This window comes from Pristiophorus japonicus, chromosome 14, assembly GCF_044704955.1.
Source record: "Pristiophorus japonicus isolate sPriJap1 chromosome 14, sPriJap1.hap1, whole genome shotgun sequence".
In the NCBI taxonomy this organism is placed as follows: Eukaryota; Metazoa; Chordata; class Chondrichthyes; family Pristiophoridae; genus Pristiophorus; species Pristiophorus japonicus.
Window position 1 is genome coordinate 163,030,255 of NC_091990.1, and position 12,745 is coordinate 163,042,999.

Below are 12,745 nucleotides of genomic sequence, written 5' to 3' on the forward strand. Positions count from 1 at the left end.
CTTCATTGGCTGTAAAGCACTTTGAGACGTCCAGTGGTCAAGAAAGGTGCTATATAAATGCAAGTCTTTCTTTCTTACTTTATAAATATTGGCCTGGATATTAGGGAAAACTCCCTGGATCTTTCACGTCCACCCGAGAGAGCAGACGGGGTCTCAGCTTACCGTCTCATCCAAAAGACAGCACCTCCGACAGCACCGCACTCCCTCAGTGCTGCACTGGGGTGTCAGCCTAGATTTTTTGCTCAAATCTCTGGAGTGGGACTGGAACCCATGAACTTCGGACTCCGAGGTGAGAATAAGGCAGAATGAGAGCATTAAGATAGGGCAGGATGATTAAAAAGTTAGGACGAGAATTCTGCTGGGGAATGGGGCAAAGAACCTAGGAGAAGACAGGGGAGGGGATGTCATAGATGTATTTGATTCTGACCTTGCCTGTTGTCCACTGTGATATATTCACAGAGCACAGCACACACAGCTTCCTAACATGGCAGGCAGCTCTCTTGGAAGTCTCCGGAATCTGCCTAGTTCTGTTTATTATTAACGCTGCACTTGCAGTACACAATACGTCCACATCCACAGTGTGGAGCTACAAACATTACAAGCTTACAGACATTACACTTCTCTCTCCTTAATGAAGAAGCCATCATAACAAACATCATACATAACTTTCATATTTATACATAACACAGGATATAAACTTTTTTTTTCCATATTTATAAATTTAACTTTACCACTTGTTTTCTGTTTCGAAGAGGATACCTTCGCTCTCGAACAGAACCTTCCAAACATGGTGTCGATTTCACACTCATTCGAGGCTCATGCTGAGGAACGTTTTCCTCCACGGAATTTCCTTGATTTTCATTTGAATTCACTAACTTCAGGCTCTTTGTTTTCCTGACTCGGACTCAGACTTTCATTCTGATTCTCTCCTGGATTTGTTTCCAGTACATTGGATTTAGGATTTGCTACTGGTGTATCAAAACTATCTGATGAGTCAGAAATAATTGTATCATTCCCACCTTCAACTCCTTCCATGTCTGTAGGTAAAATATGATCAATATGAACAAACCTAATCTGTCCATTATCAAACATCTTTACCAAATATGTGCGAGGACCACATATCTTCACCACTCTTCCTGGTAACCACTTTAACTATTTATGGTGATGGTTCTTCACTCTCACCTTCTGGTTTAATTTCATACTTCCCTCTTTTACTCTACCTCTATCATGATTCTCTTTGTCTTAATTGTGTCTCTTCCTGTCTTAATTGTGTCTCTTCACGGACTGTGCCAAATTTGGCTTTAACAACGAGAATCTGGTTCATGGCTGTCGTTTGAGAAACAACCCTGCTAGTGTTCTACCAGTAGTTGTATGAGGAGTATTTCGATATGTAATCAAAAAATTAGCCAATTTGTGATCCAATGACAACTGTCATTTCCTTGGATTTGGATCTAACATTTGTTTTATGAGGGCACGTTTTACAATTTGTACAGTGTGCTCTGCTGCACCATTCGAAGCAGAATGGTATGGTGGAACCTTGGTATGTTTCACACCATTTTTGCTCGTGAATTGTGCAAATTCTTCTGAACGAAATTGTGGTCCATTATCCAAAACAATTTCTTCAGGGAGGCCAAATGCAGAAAATAATTTTCGTAAAATGTCCAATGTTTTACTTGTTGTTATTTTCCACATTGGAAACACCTCAACCCACTTCGAATGGCTATCAATCACAATGAACAATTGTTGTCCTTCTAACTCAGCAAAATCAATATGTAGCCTTTGCCACACCCTGGGAGGCCATTTCCATGGCTGTAATGCTACTGGTGGTGGTTGCTTGCTTACCGATTGACATGTCGTACACTGACTCACGATGTACTCTATATCTTTATCAAGACCTGGCCACCATAAATAACTGCGTGCAAAACTCTTGGTCAAGAACATTCCCAGGTGCTGGTCATGGAGGTCTCCTAAGAATTTGGACCTGAATTTATTTGGTATAACCACTCTTGCACCCCACATGATACAATCTTTATCGACTGATAATTCCTACGAATGAAGAATGGATGTGTATCTTTGTTACCTGGTTTGGCCATCCATTTGCAATATACTCATACACCTTTGACATCACTGGGTCACGTTTGGTTGCTCTACCAATCTCTTCAGCTGTGACTGGCAGTTCATCAATGTATGAAAAATAAAACACTTCTTCCCTATCGGGTGTAACTTGTGCTGGGGATGGCAATCTAGACATTGCATCAGCATTACTGTGATCAGCTGATCATCTGTATTCAATATCTTTTGTATATGCTGACAAAATCAAAGCCCATCTCTGCATTCGGGCTGCAGCTAATGTTGGAACTGGGGACTTTGGATGGAGGATTGCTGTTAGGGGCTTATGGTCCGTAACGATGGTAAACTTATGACCATACAAGTATTTATGAAACTTCTTGACCCCAAAAATTAATGTCAAAGCTTCCCTTTCAATTTGCACATAATTACTCTCACTGGCACTGAGAGTGCGTGAAGCAAAAGCAATTGGTCTCTCCTCCCCACGACTTAATACATGAGAGATTACTATCCCAACTCCATATGGAGAGGCATCACATGCTAGCTTAATCTCCTTCGATATGTCATAGTGAACTAGCATGGTGCTCTGTACCAATTTGCTTTTGCACTCCTTGAATGCTGTATCGCATTCTTTTGACCATTTCCAATGAACCTGTTTTTTCAAAAGTTCATTCAGTGGATGTAATACTGTAGCCAAATTTGGTAGGAACTTCCCATAATAGTTCAAAAGACCCAAGAATGAACGAAGTTCAGTGACATTCCTGGGAGTGGGTGCATTTCTGATCGCATCCAATTTTTCCATGGTTGGATGTAAACCATCTTTGTCTACTCTGTACCCTAAGTACTCCACTGTGTTTTTAAATAACTCACACTTACGAGCAGACACTTGTACTCTGTGCTTCTCTAGCCGTTTGAGGACTTCATTCAATATGTTATTATGAATTTGCCTATTTGGTGCTGAAATTAGTATGTCATTCAAATAACATACTACCCTTCAATACCTTGCAAAATCTGGTTCATCACCCCTTGGAATATGGCAGGGGCGGAAGACACTCCAAAACGGTAGCCTATTAAATTGATATAGGCCTAGATGAGTATTTATAGTCAAACATGACTTGGACTCCTCATCTAGTTCAAGCTGTAAGTAGGCATTCGTAAGATCCAGTTTTGAGAAGATCTGACCACCTGTCAGTGATGTGAACAAATCTTCTATATTCGGCAATGTATTGGGGACATTACCCTCTAGAACCTGGTTTACAGTTCCTTTATAATCACCACACAATCTTACCTTACCATCGGACTTAGGTACAACAATAGGTGTAGCCCAATTACATCGATCTATCTTACAAATAATGTTCTCAGTCTCTAGTCTTTTGAGTTCTTGCTCAACTTTCTCCTCGAGTGCATATGGTACGGAACATGGCTTGTAGTAAACCGATCTAGCGTTCTTCTGTACCCTGATACTCGAAGCCTTGGATTGGACTGCCAGTTTTGCAGAACACCTTCGGATACTTCTTGATAACCTCATCCGTTGATGGAAATCTCGCTTCCACACAGAAAATCTTACTCCAATCCAACTTCAGTGAGCTCAACCAATTTCTTCCTAGTAAGGCCGGCTTGTCTCCTTTCACTACTATTAGAGACAAGTTCTGAAATTGATCTTTATATTTCACCGGTACGGTGATACGACCTACCACAGGAATTTTCTCTCCTGAGTAGCCTCGCAGCTCTATCTTGGATTTCTCCAGTTGAAAATCACGCAATTTGTCAAGGTACAGTGACTCCGGTACTACACTTACGGATGCACCCGTGTCAATTTCCATTGGTATCTTGAATCCCGCAACATCTATGTGGATTTTGATGCTTTCCGAATCGCTGTCCGTTAACCTCGTGCTCCTGATGACGTGTAACTCTAACATCTCCTCGTCCTGTTGTTCTTCCATGCTACGCAGTCTCTTTGGATTTCTACTCATAGCTTTAAAAACTGGTTTACCCTTCAGTCGGCATGCCTTCGCAAGATGCCCAGTCTTTCTGCAGGAGAAACACTCTGCCTTCACGTATGGACAACTTTGAGCAATGTGTTGTCCCAGGCACCTATAGCACGACTTCGACGCTCTGGTAGAATTTCCAGTTTCTGAGACTTTTGGCCATGCCCGTCTTTTACTTTGAACCTGCAGGTGATTTACCTCGGTTGACTGACGACTGTAATCATTATTTAATTCTCGGGAATATTGTTCGGCCATGCTCATCGACCTCGCTGCCTGACAAGCAATCTCAAAAGTCAAGTCATCCGTCGTCAATAACTTCCTTCTGATCGCATCATTTTTCACCCCACAAACAAAACGATCCCGTAACACTCGGTTTTGAAAGTTTCCAAAATTACAGTGCATCGATAGCTTTTTTAATGCTACGATGTAATCACTGATACATTCATCAGCTTTTTGATTCCGAATCCCGAAACGATAGCTTTCAGCAATTTCTAACAGTTTGGGGTTATAGTGCTGCTCCAGCTTCGTTAAAATCTCTTTAAGCATTGTGTCCTTTGGCTCGTCAGGCACAAGCAGATTTACAAGAGTGTCATATAATGCCGGACCTGCCTCCGATAAGAAGATTGCTTTCTTACGTTCCAACACAGCCCGGTTCTGGACTGCATTGTCTGAAACTTTGATGATGTTATTTGCAGTGAAATACATTTCTAGCCGATCCACATACGCTTTAAAACGTTCCCGGTCATGTCTATATTCACCCAAATATCCCAATACACCTGCCATTTTAATCTCTCGCTCTTCACACTGTGTGCTGTATTTTACCTCGGATTTTGTAGCTTTTTCCAAAGACAGAAACTTCCAAAGTCTCTCTGTCGGCTGGCTGAATCCTTCACCAACAAAAATTAAGCTTTAAATCATCCGAAAAATCCCATCTCAGTCGCCAAATGTGACATATTCACAGAGCACAGCACACACAGCTTCCTAACATGGCAGGCAGCTCTCGTGGAAGTCTCCGGAATCTGCCTAGTTCTGTTTATTATTAACCCTGCACTTGCAGTACACAATACATCCACATCCATAATGTGGAGCTACAAACATTACAAGCTTACAGACATTACATCCACATATGCAAAACGTTCCAGCTTGGTTCAAAGGATAAGGGTGTGGGGCGGAATCATAGAATCGTACAGCACAAAGGAGGCCATTTGGCCCATCATGCTTGTGTCAGCTTTGAAACAACGCTCCTGATATTTCTCCATAGCTATGCACATTGTTCCTTTTCATGTATTTCATATATCCCATTCCTTTCTGAAAGTTAAAGCCTTGTGATATTTTCTCTCCGTATGTCAGGAGAGATTGAGGCAAATGAAAGCTTTGGAATTCTCTACCCTGAAGGGCTGTGGATGCTCAGGGGTTGAGCATATTCAAGGCTGAGATCTATAGATTTTTGGACCCATGGCGGAATCAAGGGATATGGGAATCGGGTGGGAAAACGGAGTTGAGGTCGAGGATCAGACATGATCGTATTGAATGGCGGAGCAGGCTCAAATGGCTGTATGGCCTACTCCTGCTCCTAGTTCTTATATTCTTACGTTCTTAAAGCAAACCCAGCATCTCCCTGATTGACATCAGCTAACTCAGCACAGACAAGGGATTGAACTTGGTGCCTTCTTGTCTGAATGGCTCAGTAAATCACTATGCAGTGCATTTCACAATGAATCATGAGGAAGGGTAAGGGTTTGAAGGGGGCGTTTAATAGCAGTATTATATTCATAATTAGTGCTGTATTATCCACTTACCAGTGTCTGCGGGAGGAACTATTTTGGTTAAGATACTATTCGTAGTGAGGTAGAAAGCGGAGATTCCCAGGGACATCGGGATGCAAATGAGGCAGAAATGGAATATATTTGTCATCAATGCCTGAAGGAAAACAGATGGAAACTATTAACCTTGGAACGAAGGAGGGAACTAAAACAGAAACGAGTTATAACTGCACATCTGTGATGTACAAACTGTGGGGGTGTGTTCCTCCTGCTTGGACGGTTTTTATGTTGCCAATATCACAGTTTAAGCTCACACAGAAAAACAGCCACTTGGGTGAGATGTATCAGAAGGCGCCTGACAAACTAACCAAGCAACAGTCAATGTTTCCAGAAAGAGGGAGGGGATCGGGAGAAAATCTGGACCAAAAAATGCTTCTCGAACTGTCTTGGAGCCTTTTTACTGTGCGCCGATCTTCACAGGTTCGTCTCCCGTAACCTTTGCTGCTTATACTCAGTGAAGGAGCTCAGCCTGCATGACAGCTCTAACCCTCCAACAACACATGCAGTGGCACTAAACACTCACACACCCATTTACGTAGTCCCTCTCACTGCTCCAAGCAATGACATCCTATCCGTCTGCATCAGGTCCTGTACATTCACCTCAGCTTGAGCATGCTTTAAGATCCACAGGAAACGATCCCTGACCTTTACCCCATGACCCTTATCTTACAGCAATGTGAGGATGTGGACCAGCCTCAGGCTATGAGCTGATCCTGCTATTAAAGCCATACCCACAAGCACAGCTGCCCTAGTCAGACAGTTCAGGGGGTTGGTGTGGTGATGGACAAAAGCTTTTATTTAACATCTCTCTTTGAACTGTAGTTGAAATATTTTACTCTTTTTCCTGTCAATTTTCTCCCCTCCTCGCTCTCACTTAGGCTTCCCAACCCTCCAAGAGTGAGGCATTAAAATATAATTGTGTTTTTTTCCATTTTCTTTGAACACTTTCACTTATTATTTATAAAAATATGAGATGGGGAAAAATAATTGCGAGACAAGAATCATCCAATCGGGTAACAGTTTGTTTCCCAATGGGCATGGGAAGGCAGTGTGCTGCGAGGATAGAGGTGTTGGGCAACCAATGGTGGGAGCGTGAGGGCGGGGCATTTGGAGGCAGGAGGTCATGTGATGAAACCTCCAGGAATACATCCAACCAGAGTTGGCGACCCTACTCTCACTGTGTATGATTCGAAGGATGCAGATCCTCACCCAACTGGCCAGTCTTCATTGGTGAATGTGCAGAGTGAGTGTTGATAGGCTATTCAACTGAGTAGCATCACGGCCAAACCTGATCGTGCCCACACTTGATGTCTACACAGATACACTTCCAGCAGGCCTTTTGGCTAAGATCATGCGTAACTGACCTGACAGGGGAGTAGCCACCATGACCTCCGGGTGGTTCTCCCTGGATCAGAAAGGTATATGCTTGCTTTTTTGGAAACAGGAGGTGGGTGGGGTGGCTTGACCCATCCACGGAGGTGTGTGGGGGACCTGACCCATCCACCTCCATGGCACGAACCTGGTATTGCAGTACTTCCAGGAACGGTGCAGTGGCTCTAGGCCTTTTGGCTAAGAGCATTGGCGCAGAGTGATCCTTGGCGTGTGCAAGGTGACCTCTGGCGTTTGTGATTTGACAAAGAATTGGAACGATTGGCTACGAATTTCAAAAAAAAAAAGATACACTTCCAGCAGAGCTGTGTCCACGAAGCCTGGCTGAATGTTTTCTCCCTTTTGTAGCCCGAAGGAAGGAAGGAACATGGGAAGAAAAAGCTTGCATTTACAGTGTTTAGGGCATCCTGAGGATGTGAAAAACACTGTAAACAGCTAATGAATTACTTCTGAAATGTAGTCACTGTTGTAAATTTGTGCACATCATGATTCCTCAAACAGAACAAATAATCAGTTTGCTGCTGTTGTTCATCAGGACACTGGGAGAACGCCCCTACTCTTCTTCCAATAGTGCCATGGGATCCTTTACACCAACTGATAAGGCAAATGTTGGTGTAACATCTCATCTGAAAGACGGTGGGGTAGAAATTCCAGTCAGCACGAAACAGGCCACACCTACCGCTCTTGAAGTGTTTTTCCCACCGCGCTCGGTGAGGTGGCCTCTTTCATGAAATTCAGCTCTTTGTCATTTTTTTTTCAGGCGGACCGGAAGTCGGTCATAATGGGGGCAGAAGTGGGGCGGTGAGCAGAAGAGCGACCACGAGAGGGGCGGAAGTGGAGGCGAGATGGAGTCACCGCCGCTATCATTCACGAGCGGGGCGGTGATGACATCATGACGCACGTGCCTCACCGCGTCTCTACCCTTCACCTAAAGGGTTGGCCACTGCCAGCTCTGCGAGGATTTTAGTTAGGTCCACTGGGTCACCAGTGAGGGTTTTGGCCAAGCCAGTGGTGTGACGCCCAAGAGGGGGTTGCCAGGTTGCCTATTGGCAGCCCGGCCGAACTCGGGGACATAATTGTCCGGCCAATCTGGAAGTCGGCCGGCAAAATAAAGCTGTCGGGGGCACCGCTCGGCAGGCCGAAGATTTTTTGTGCTGAATATCGATAGAGGTGCGGAAGTGGGAACGTAAATAGGATGTGTCGGCAGCCGCGGGGCAGGAGTGGGGACCGCCGGAAAAAACACTGAGGTGAATTTCGTGAGCGGCAGCCGTTGGACTCCAAATCGGCGGCTGCGCAACTCCGCCGTTTGGCCGCCGCTTTCTGATGGTAAGCGGCCTTTTCGGGAGACTGAATTTCGTCCCCAGCACCTGATACCATATCGTGCTCCCTCAGTAATGCACTAAATTGTCCGATAGATTATGTGCTGAAGTCCTGCAGTAGGGCTTGATCCAACAACCCTTTGACTCAGAGGCAAGAGTACCATCACTGAGCCAAGCTGACGCCCCACATGGGCCCTGGAACCTATTGAAGCACCACCCTGTCTGAGCTAGCTTAGCAACAACTAACACTTAGACCAGGAACTTTCCAATCTTTGTGGCTCCGCAACTCAGCACATGGTGCATTACTCACTTGATCATTGAAGACTTGTGCTCTCATTACTTTCTTGAATACAAGGACAAGTGAGACACACCACCCCGTGTAATTCAGGGGCACAAGATCAAAACTTACCGTTGCCAAACCCACCAGACAAATGACCAGGATGGACCAGAGAAGTAGGCTTCTCTCTGCAATCTGATGAGTCAGCCTTCCAACCACTAGCCCCTGCATAACCTAGGGAAGAGCAAAAACAATCAGAGAGCCATTGACATCGATTTAAACTCGACAACGCGCAATAGCTTGGGAGAAAACAAGCAGGGGACTGGGTGGAGTACTGACCTATAACCCAGCTTTGAATCTAGCCAAGACTAATTGGATGAAATTCTCCTATCTCATGTTATCAAAGCATTAGAGATAGCTGTACAATTATTGATGCTTCATTGATCTGGAGCGGTTTGAACTTCCGGTCTGTATGGCTCAGTGCCACATCAGCCAATAGTTTACTCATTGGGCTATTGGAATCTGTGAACAACTTTAATTCCTAACTGTGAATCAGTATAGATGAGCTTCTGTCAATTTGAACACAAGTGGAAGAGGTTACAGTCATTTTGTATAACACATGTCACAGATCATGTCAAAGTGCATATGTGAATGAGCATCTGTGTGTTGTATGTGGAACTGCACAAGATAAAAGTTCACGGGGTTGGGGTAATATATTAGCATGGGTAGAGGAATGGCTAACTAACAAAAAATAGAGAGTCAGGATAAATGGTTCATTCTCTGGTTGGCAACCAGTAACTAGTGGGGTGCCGCAGGGATCAATGCTGGGACCCCAACTATTTACAATCTATATTAACGACTTGGAAGAAGGGACCGAGTGTAACGTAGCCAAGTTTGCTGATGATAAGATGGGAGGAAAAGCAATGAGTGAGGAGGACACAAAAAATCTGCACAAGGACATAGACAGGCTAAGTGAGTGGGCAAAAATTTGGCAGATGGAGTATAATGTTGGAAAGTGTGAGGTCATGCACTTTGGTAGAAAAAAAATCAAAGAGCAAGTTATTATTTAAATGGAGAAAGATTGCAAAGTGCTGCAGTACAGCGGGACCTGGGAGTGCTTGTGCATGAAACACAAAAAGATAGTATGCAGGTACAGCAAGTGATCAGGAAGGCCAATGGTATCTTGGCCTTTATTGCAAAGGGGATGGAGTATAAAAGCAGGGAAGTCTTACTACAGCTATATAAGGTATTGGTGAGGCCACACCTGGAATATTGCGTGAAGTTTTGGTTTCCATATTTACGAAAGGATATACTTGCTTTGGAGGCAGTTCAGAGAAGGTTCACTAGGTTGATTCCGGGGACGTGGGGGTTGACTTATAAGGAAAGGTTGAGTAGGTTGGGCCTCTACTCATTGGAATTCAGAAGAATGAGAGGTGATCGTATCAAGACGTATAAGATTATGAGGGGACTTGACAAGGTGGATACAAAGAGGATGTTTCCACTGATAGGGGAGACTTGAACTAGAGGGCACGATTTTTGAATAAGGGGCCGCCCATTTAAAACTGAGATGAGGAGAAATTTCTTCTCTCAGAGGGTTGTGAATCTGTGGAATTCGCTGCCTCAGAGAGCTGTGGAAGCTGGGACATTGAATAAATTTAAGACAGAAATAGACAGTTTCTTAATCGATAAGGGGATAAGGAGTTATGGAGAGCGGGCGGGGAAGTGGAGCTGAGTCCATGATTAGATCAGCAATGATCATATTAAATGGCGGAGCAGGCTCGAGGGGCCGTATGGCCTACTCCTGCTCCTATTTCTTATGTTTTTATGTTCTTATACCCAGAGCTGTGTGTGGAAGTGCACTGTCTGAGGAAATGTTTGTGGAGTTGGCTGCACATGGAGCTTGAGAGATATTGGCTGTATGCTGAGCTGACACTTGCCTTTCTCTGCATTCACTGACTACAACATGGCCAGATGAGCTAATGGGTGTTTCTGTGACTCAGTCATTAACTGACGGCAGAGTTGATTCACCTGCTGCAGTCACAGAGAGGTGACTTTTCAAACCACTTCATTCTTCTTTTGTTTGGTGTCAGTGAATTCAGATTCCAGTTGGGCAAACCATTGCAGGACAGGTGTGTACAGTGACCTCCAGACACCGGGCCCTGCCCTTGCACAGCTTTTGAATGCTGAACCGCAACCCAGCTCTCTCCACAACGACACCATCTGCTGTGGTACTGAGTCATAAAGGTTGGAAGATTCCAGCTTTGAATCATGGGCTGCGTGTGTTAGCTCATTTCAACACAGGCAGCAGTACAATTGGCCTCAGTATTCCTGGGTTAAGGTTGGGAAAATCAGCCAGGGTTCCCATTTTTAACTGTTATCCAATGACCCTCCTCTGGAAACTGCCTGCTGTGTTGATATTGATCAACATGTATTGCCACCCCCGCTGTCAAAGATGTTGCTGACAATTCACTGTCTGCACTGACCCATTAAGAAAGGTCACTTGTTAGAGCTACCAGATCATTGTTAGTCCCTAAGGAACAGTAGCCCAGAATAAACAGGCCCCTTCAGGAGATGGAGGGAGAAAATTAGGATTTAAAAAAAAAACACAATCTGCCCTGGGACTGTGTGTGTCCCTCGGCAGTGGACTGAAAATAAAAAGTAAACAAACTGCTGGAAATCGGAAATGAAATCAGAGCCGTGTGTCTGCAGCTGACCGGCTCACCTACCCTGCTCTTGTTTGTCCATCTGGAATCATATCTCATTATCACCAAACAAAGGAGGAAGGAAGGATTGAAACGATTGCGAAAAAGCCACCTCCCTGTTTGTGAATGAAACAGGTGGACCAACCCTGCCAGGTAATGATGCAATCTTCAGTTCAGGTGAAAGGTGCACACCCAAAATATCATGAGCTGTCTTTTCTCGTGAACAGAATGCAGCTACTGCCATGGCGATGTGAGGCAGTTTTGCCAGGGGGGGGGGGGATGACTATGCCAATGGGTCATACACCCATGGTCTTTGGATAGCAGCGCAGAAGGCTGTAGCAGGAGTGCACTACCAGGAACTTTAGGCATAAAAGTAGCACATCTGCTCGGCAGGTTTTTAAAAAAAAATGATTGGCAGTTTGAATTCTGAGACCTCGGAACACTGGCAGACCTGGGAATCGGAAGACCCCCAGAGGACAGGCAGGCCAAGGCACAACACATTACAGTCCTTGTAACTAAGGCATGGACTCACATACAAGGGGTCTTTTCACAAGCAGGGGAGTGATGTGACAAAAATTAAATACTTTTGTCTGTTAGATGATTTATTGGAGTAATTACTTTGGTCGGGTTTGTGAGGCGGGCAGGGTCGATGAATTTTCATCGTTCCTCTGCTGAGAGCACGGAGACCAGGAACTTCCGATTGTAAGCTTATATTTGGTGGACTTACAAGCCAGTCAGTTTAAAGCCAGAGAGAGCGAGAGAGCTAATACTGGCTCCATGGTAGCTATGTAAGAAGTGAGCAACTATGTTTCAAGAATCATCATATGTTGGCAGTTAGCACAGGAACAGATTATTTGTTTTTTCTCATTTCAAGGTGAATAGAGTAAAGGTTATAATATGCTTTTAGTGACTACTGTTTATTTACCTATTTAACGTTGAATAAATACATTCGGTATTACCTGAGCCTTAGTGTGATATTCAATCCATCTACCAAAGACGGAGTATAAATCAAGAAATAATAGAACCTTGTAAAAAAGGAACAGCAATAATCATGGGCGATTTTAATCTTCATATTACATAGAAAAATATGTCCTAGGGGGAGTGTTTGCTAGTGCTGTTTGGGAGGAGTTAAACTAACATGGCAGGGGGATGGGAACCTATGCAGGGAGACAGAGGGAAA

The 12,745-nt window shown here is 44.3% G+C and overlaps 1 protein-coding gene across 1 annotated transcript in view; it reads right to left on the reverse strand.

The window, feature by feature from the left end:
• slc22a18 (solute carrier family 22 member 18) overlaps positions 1–12,745 on the reverse strand; it is a 136,544-nt gene that overhangs the window by 6,804 nt on the left and 116,995 nt on the right. Inside the window, exons 8-9 of the mRNA XM_070899758.1 lie at positions 8,996–9,097; positions 5,855–5,975 (exon numbers count right to left, since the gene is read on the reverse strand). Of these exons, the coding sequence (XP_070755859.1) occupies positions 5,855–5,975; positions 8,996–9,097 (223 nt within the window). The remainder of the gene's footprint in view (positions 1–5,854; positions 5,976–8,995; positions 9,098–12,745) is intronic.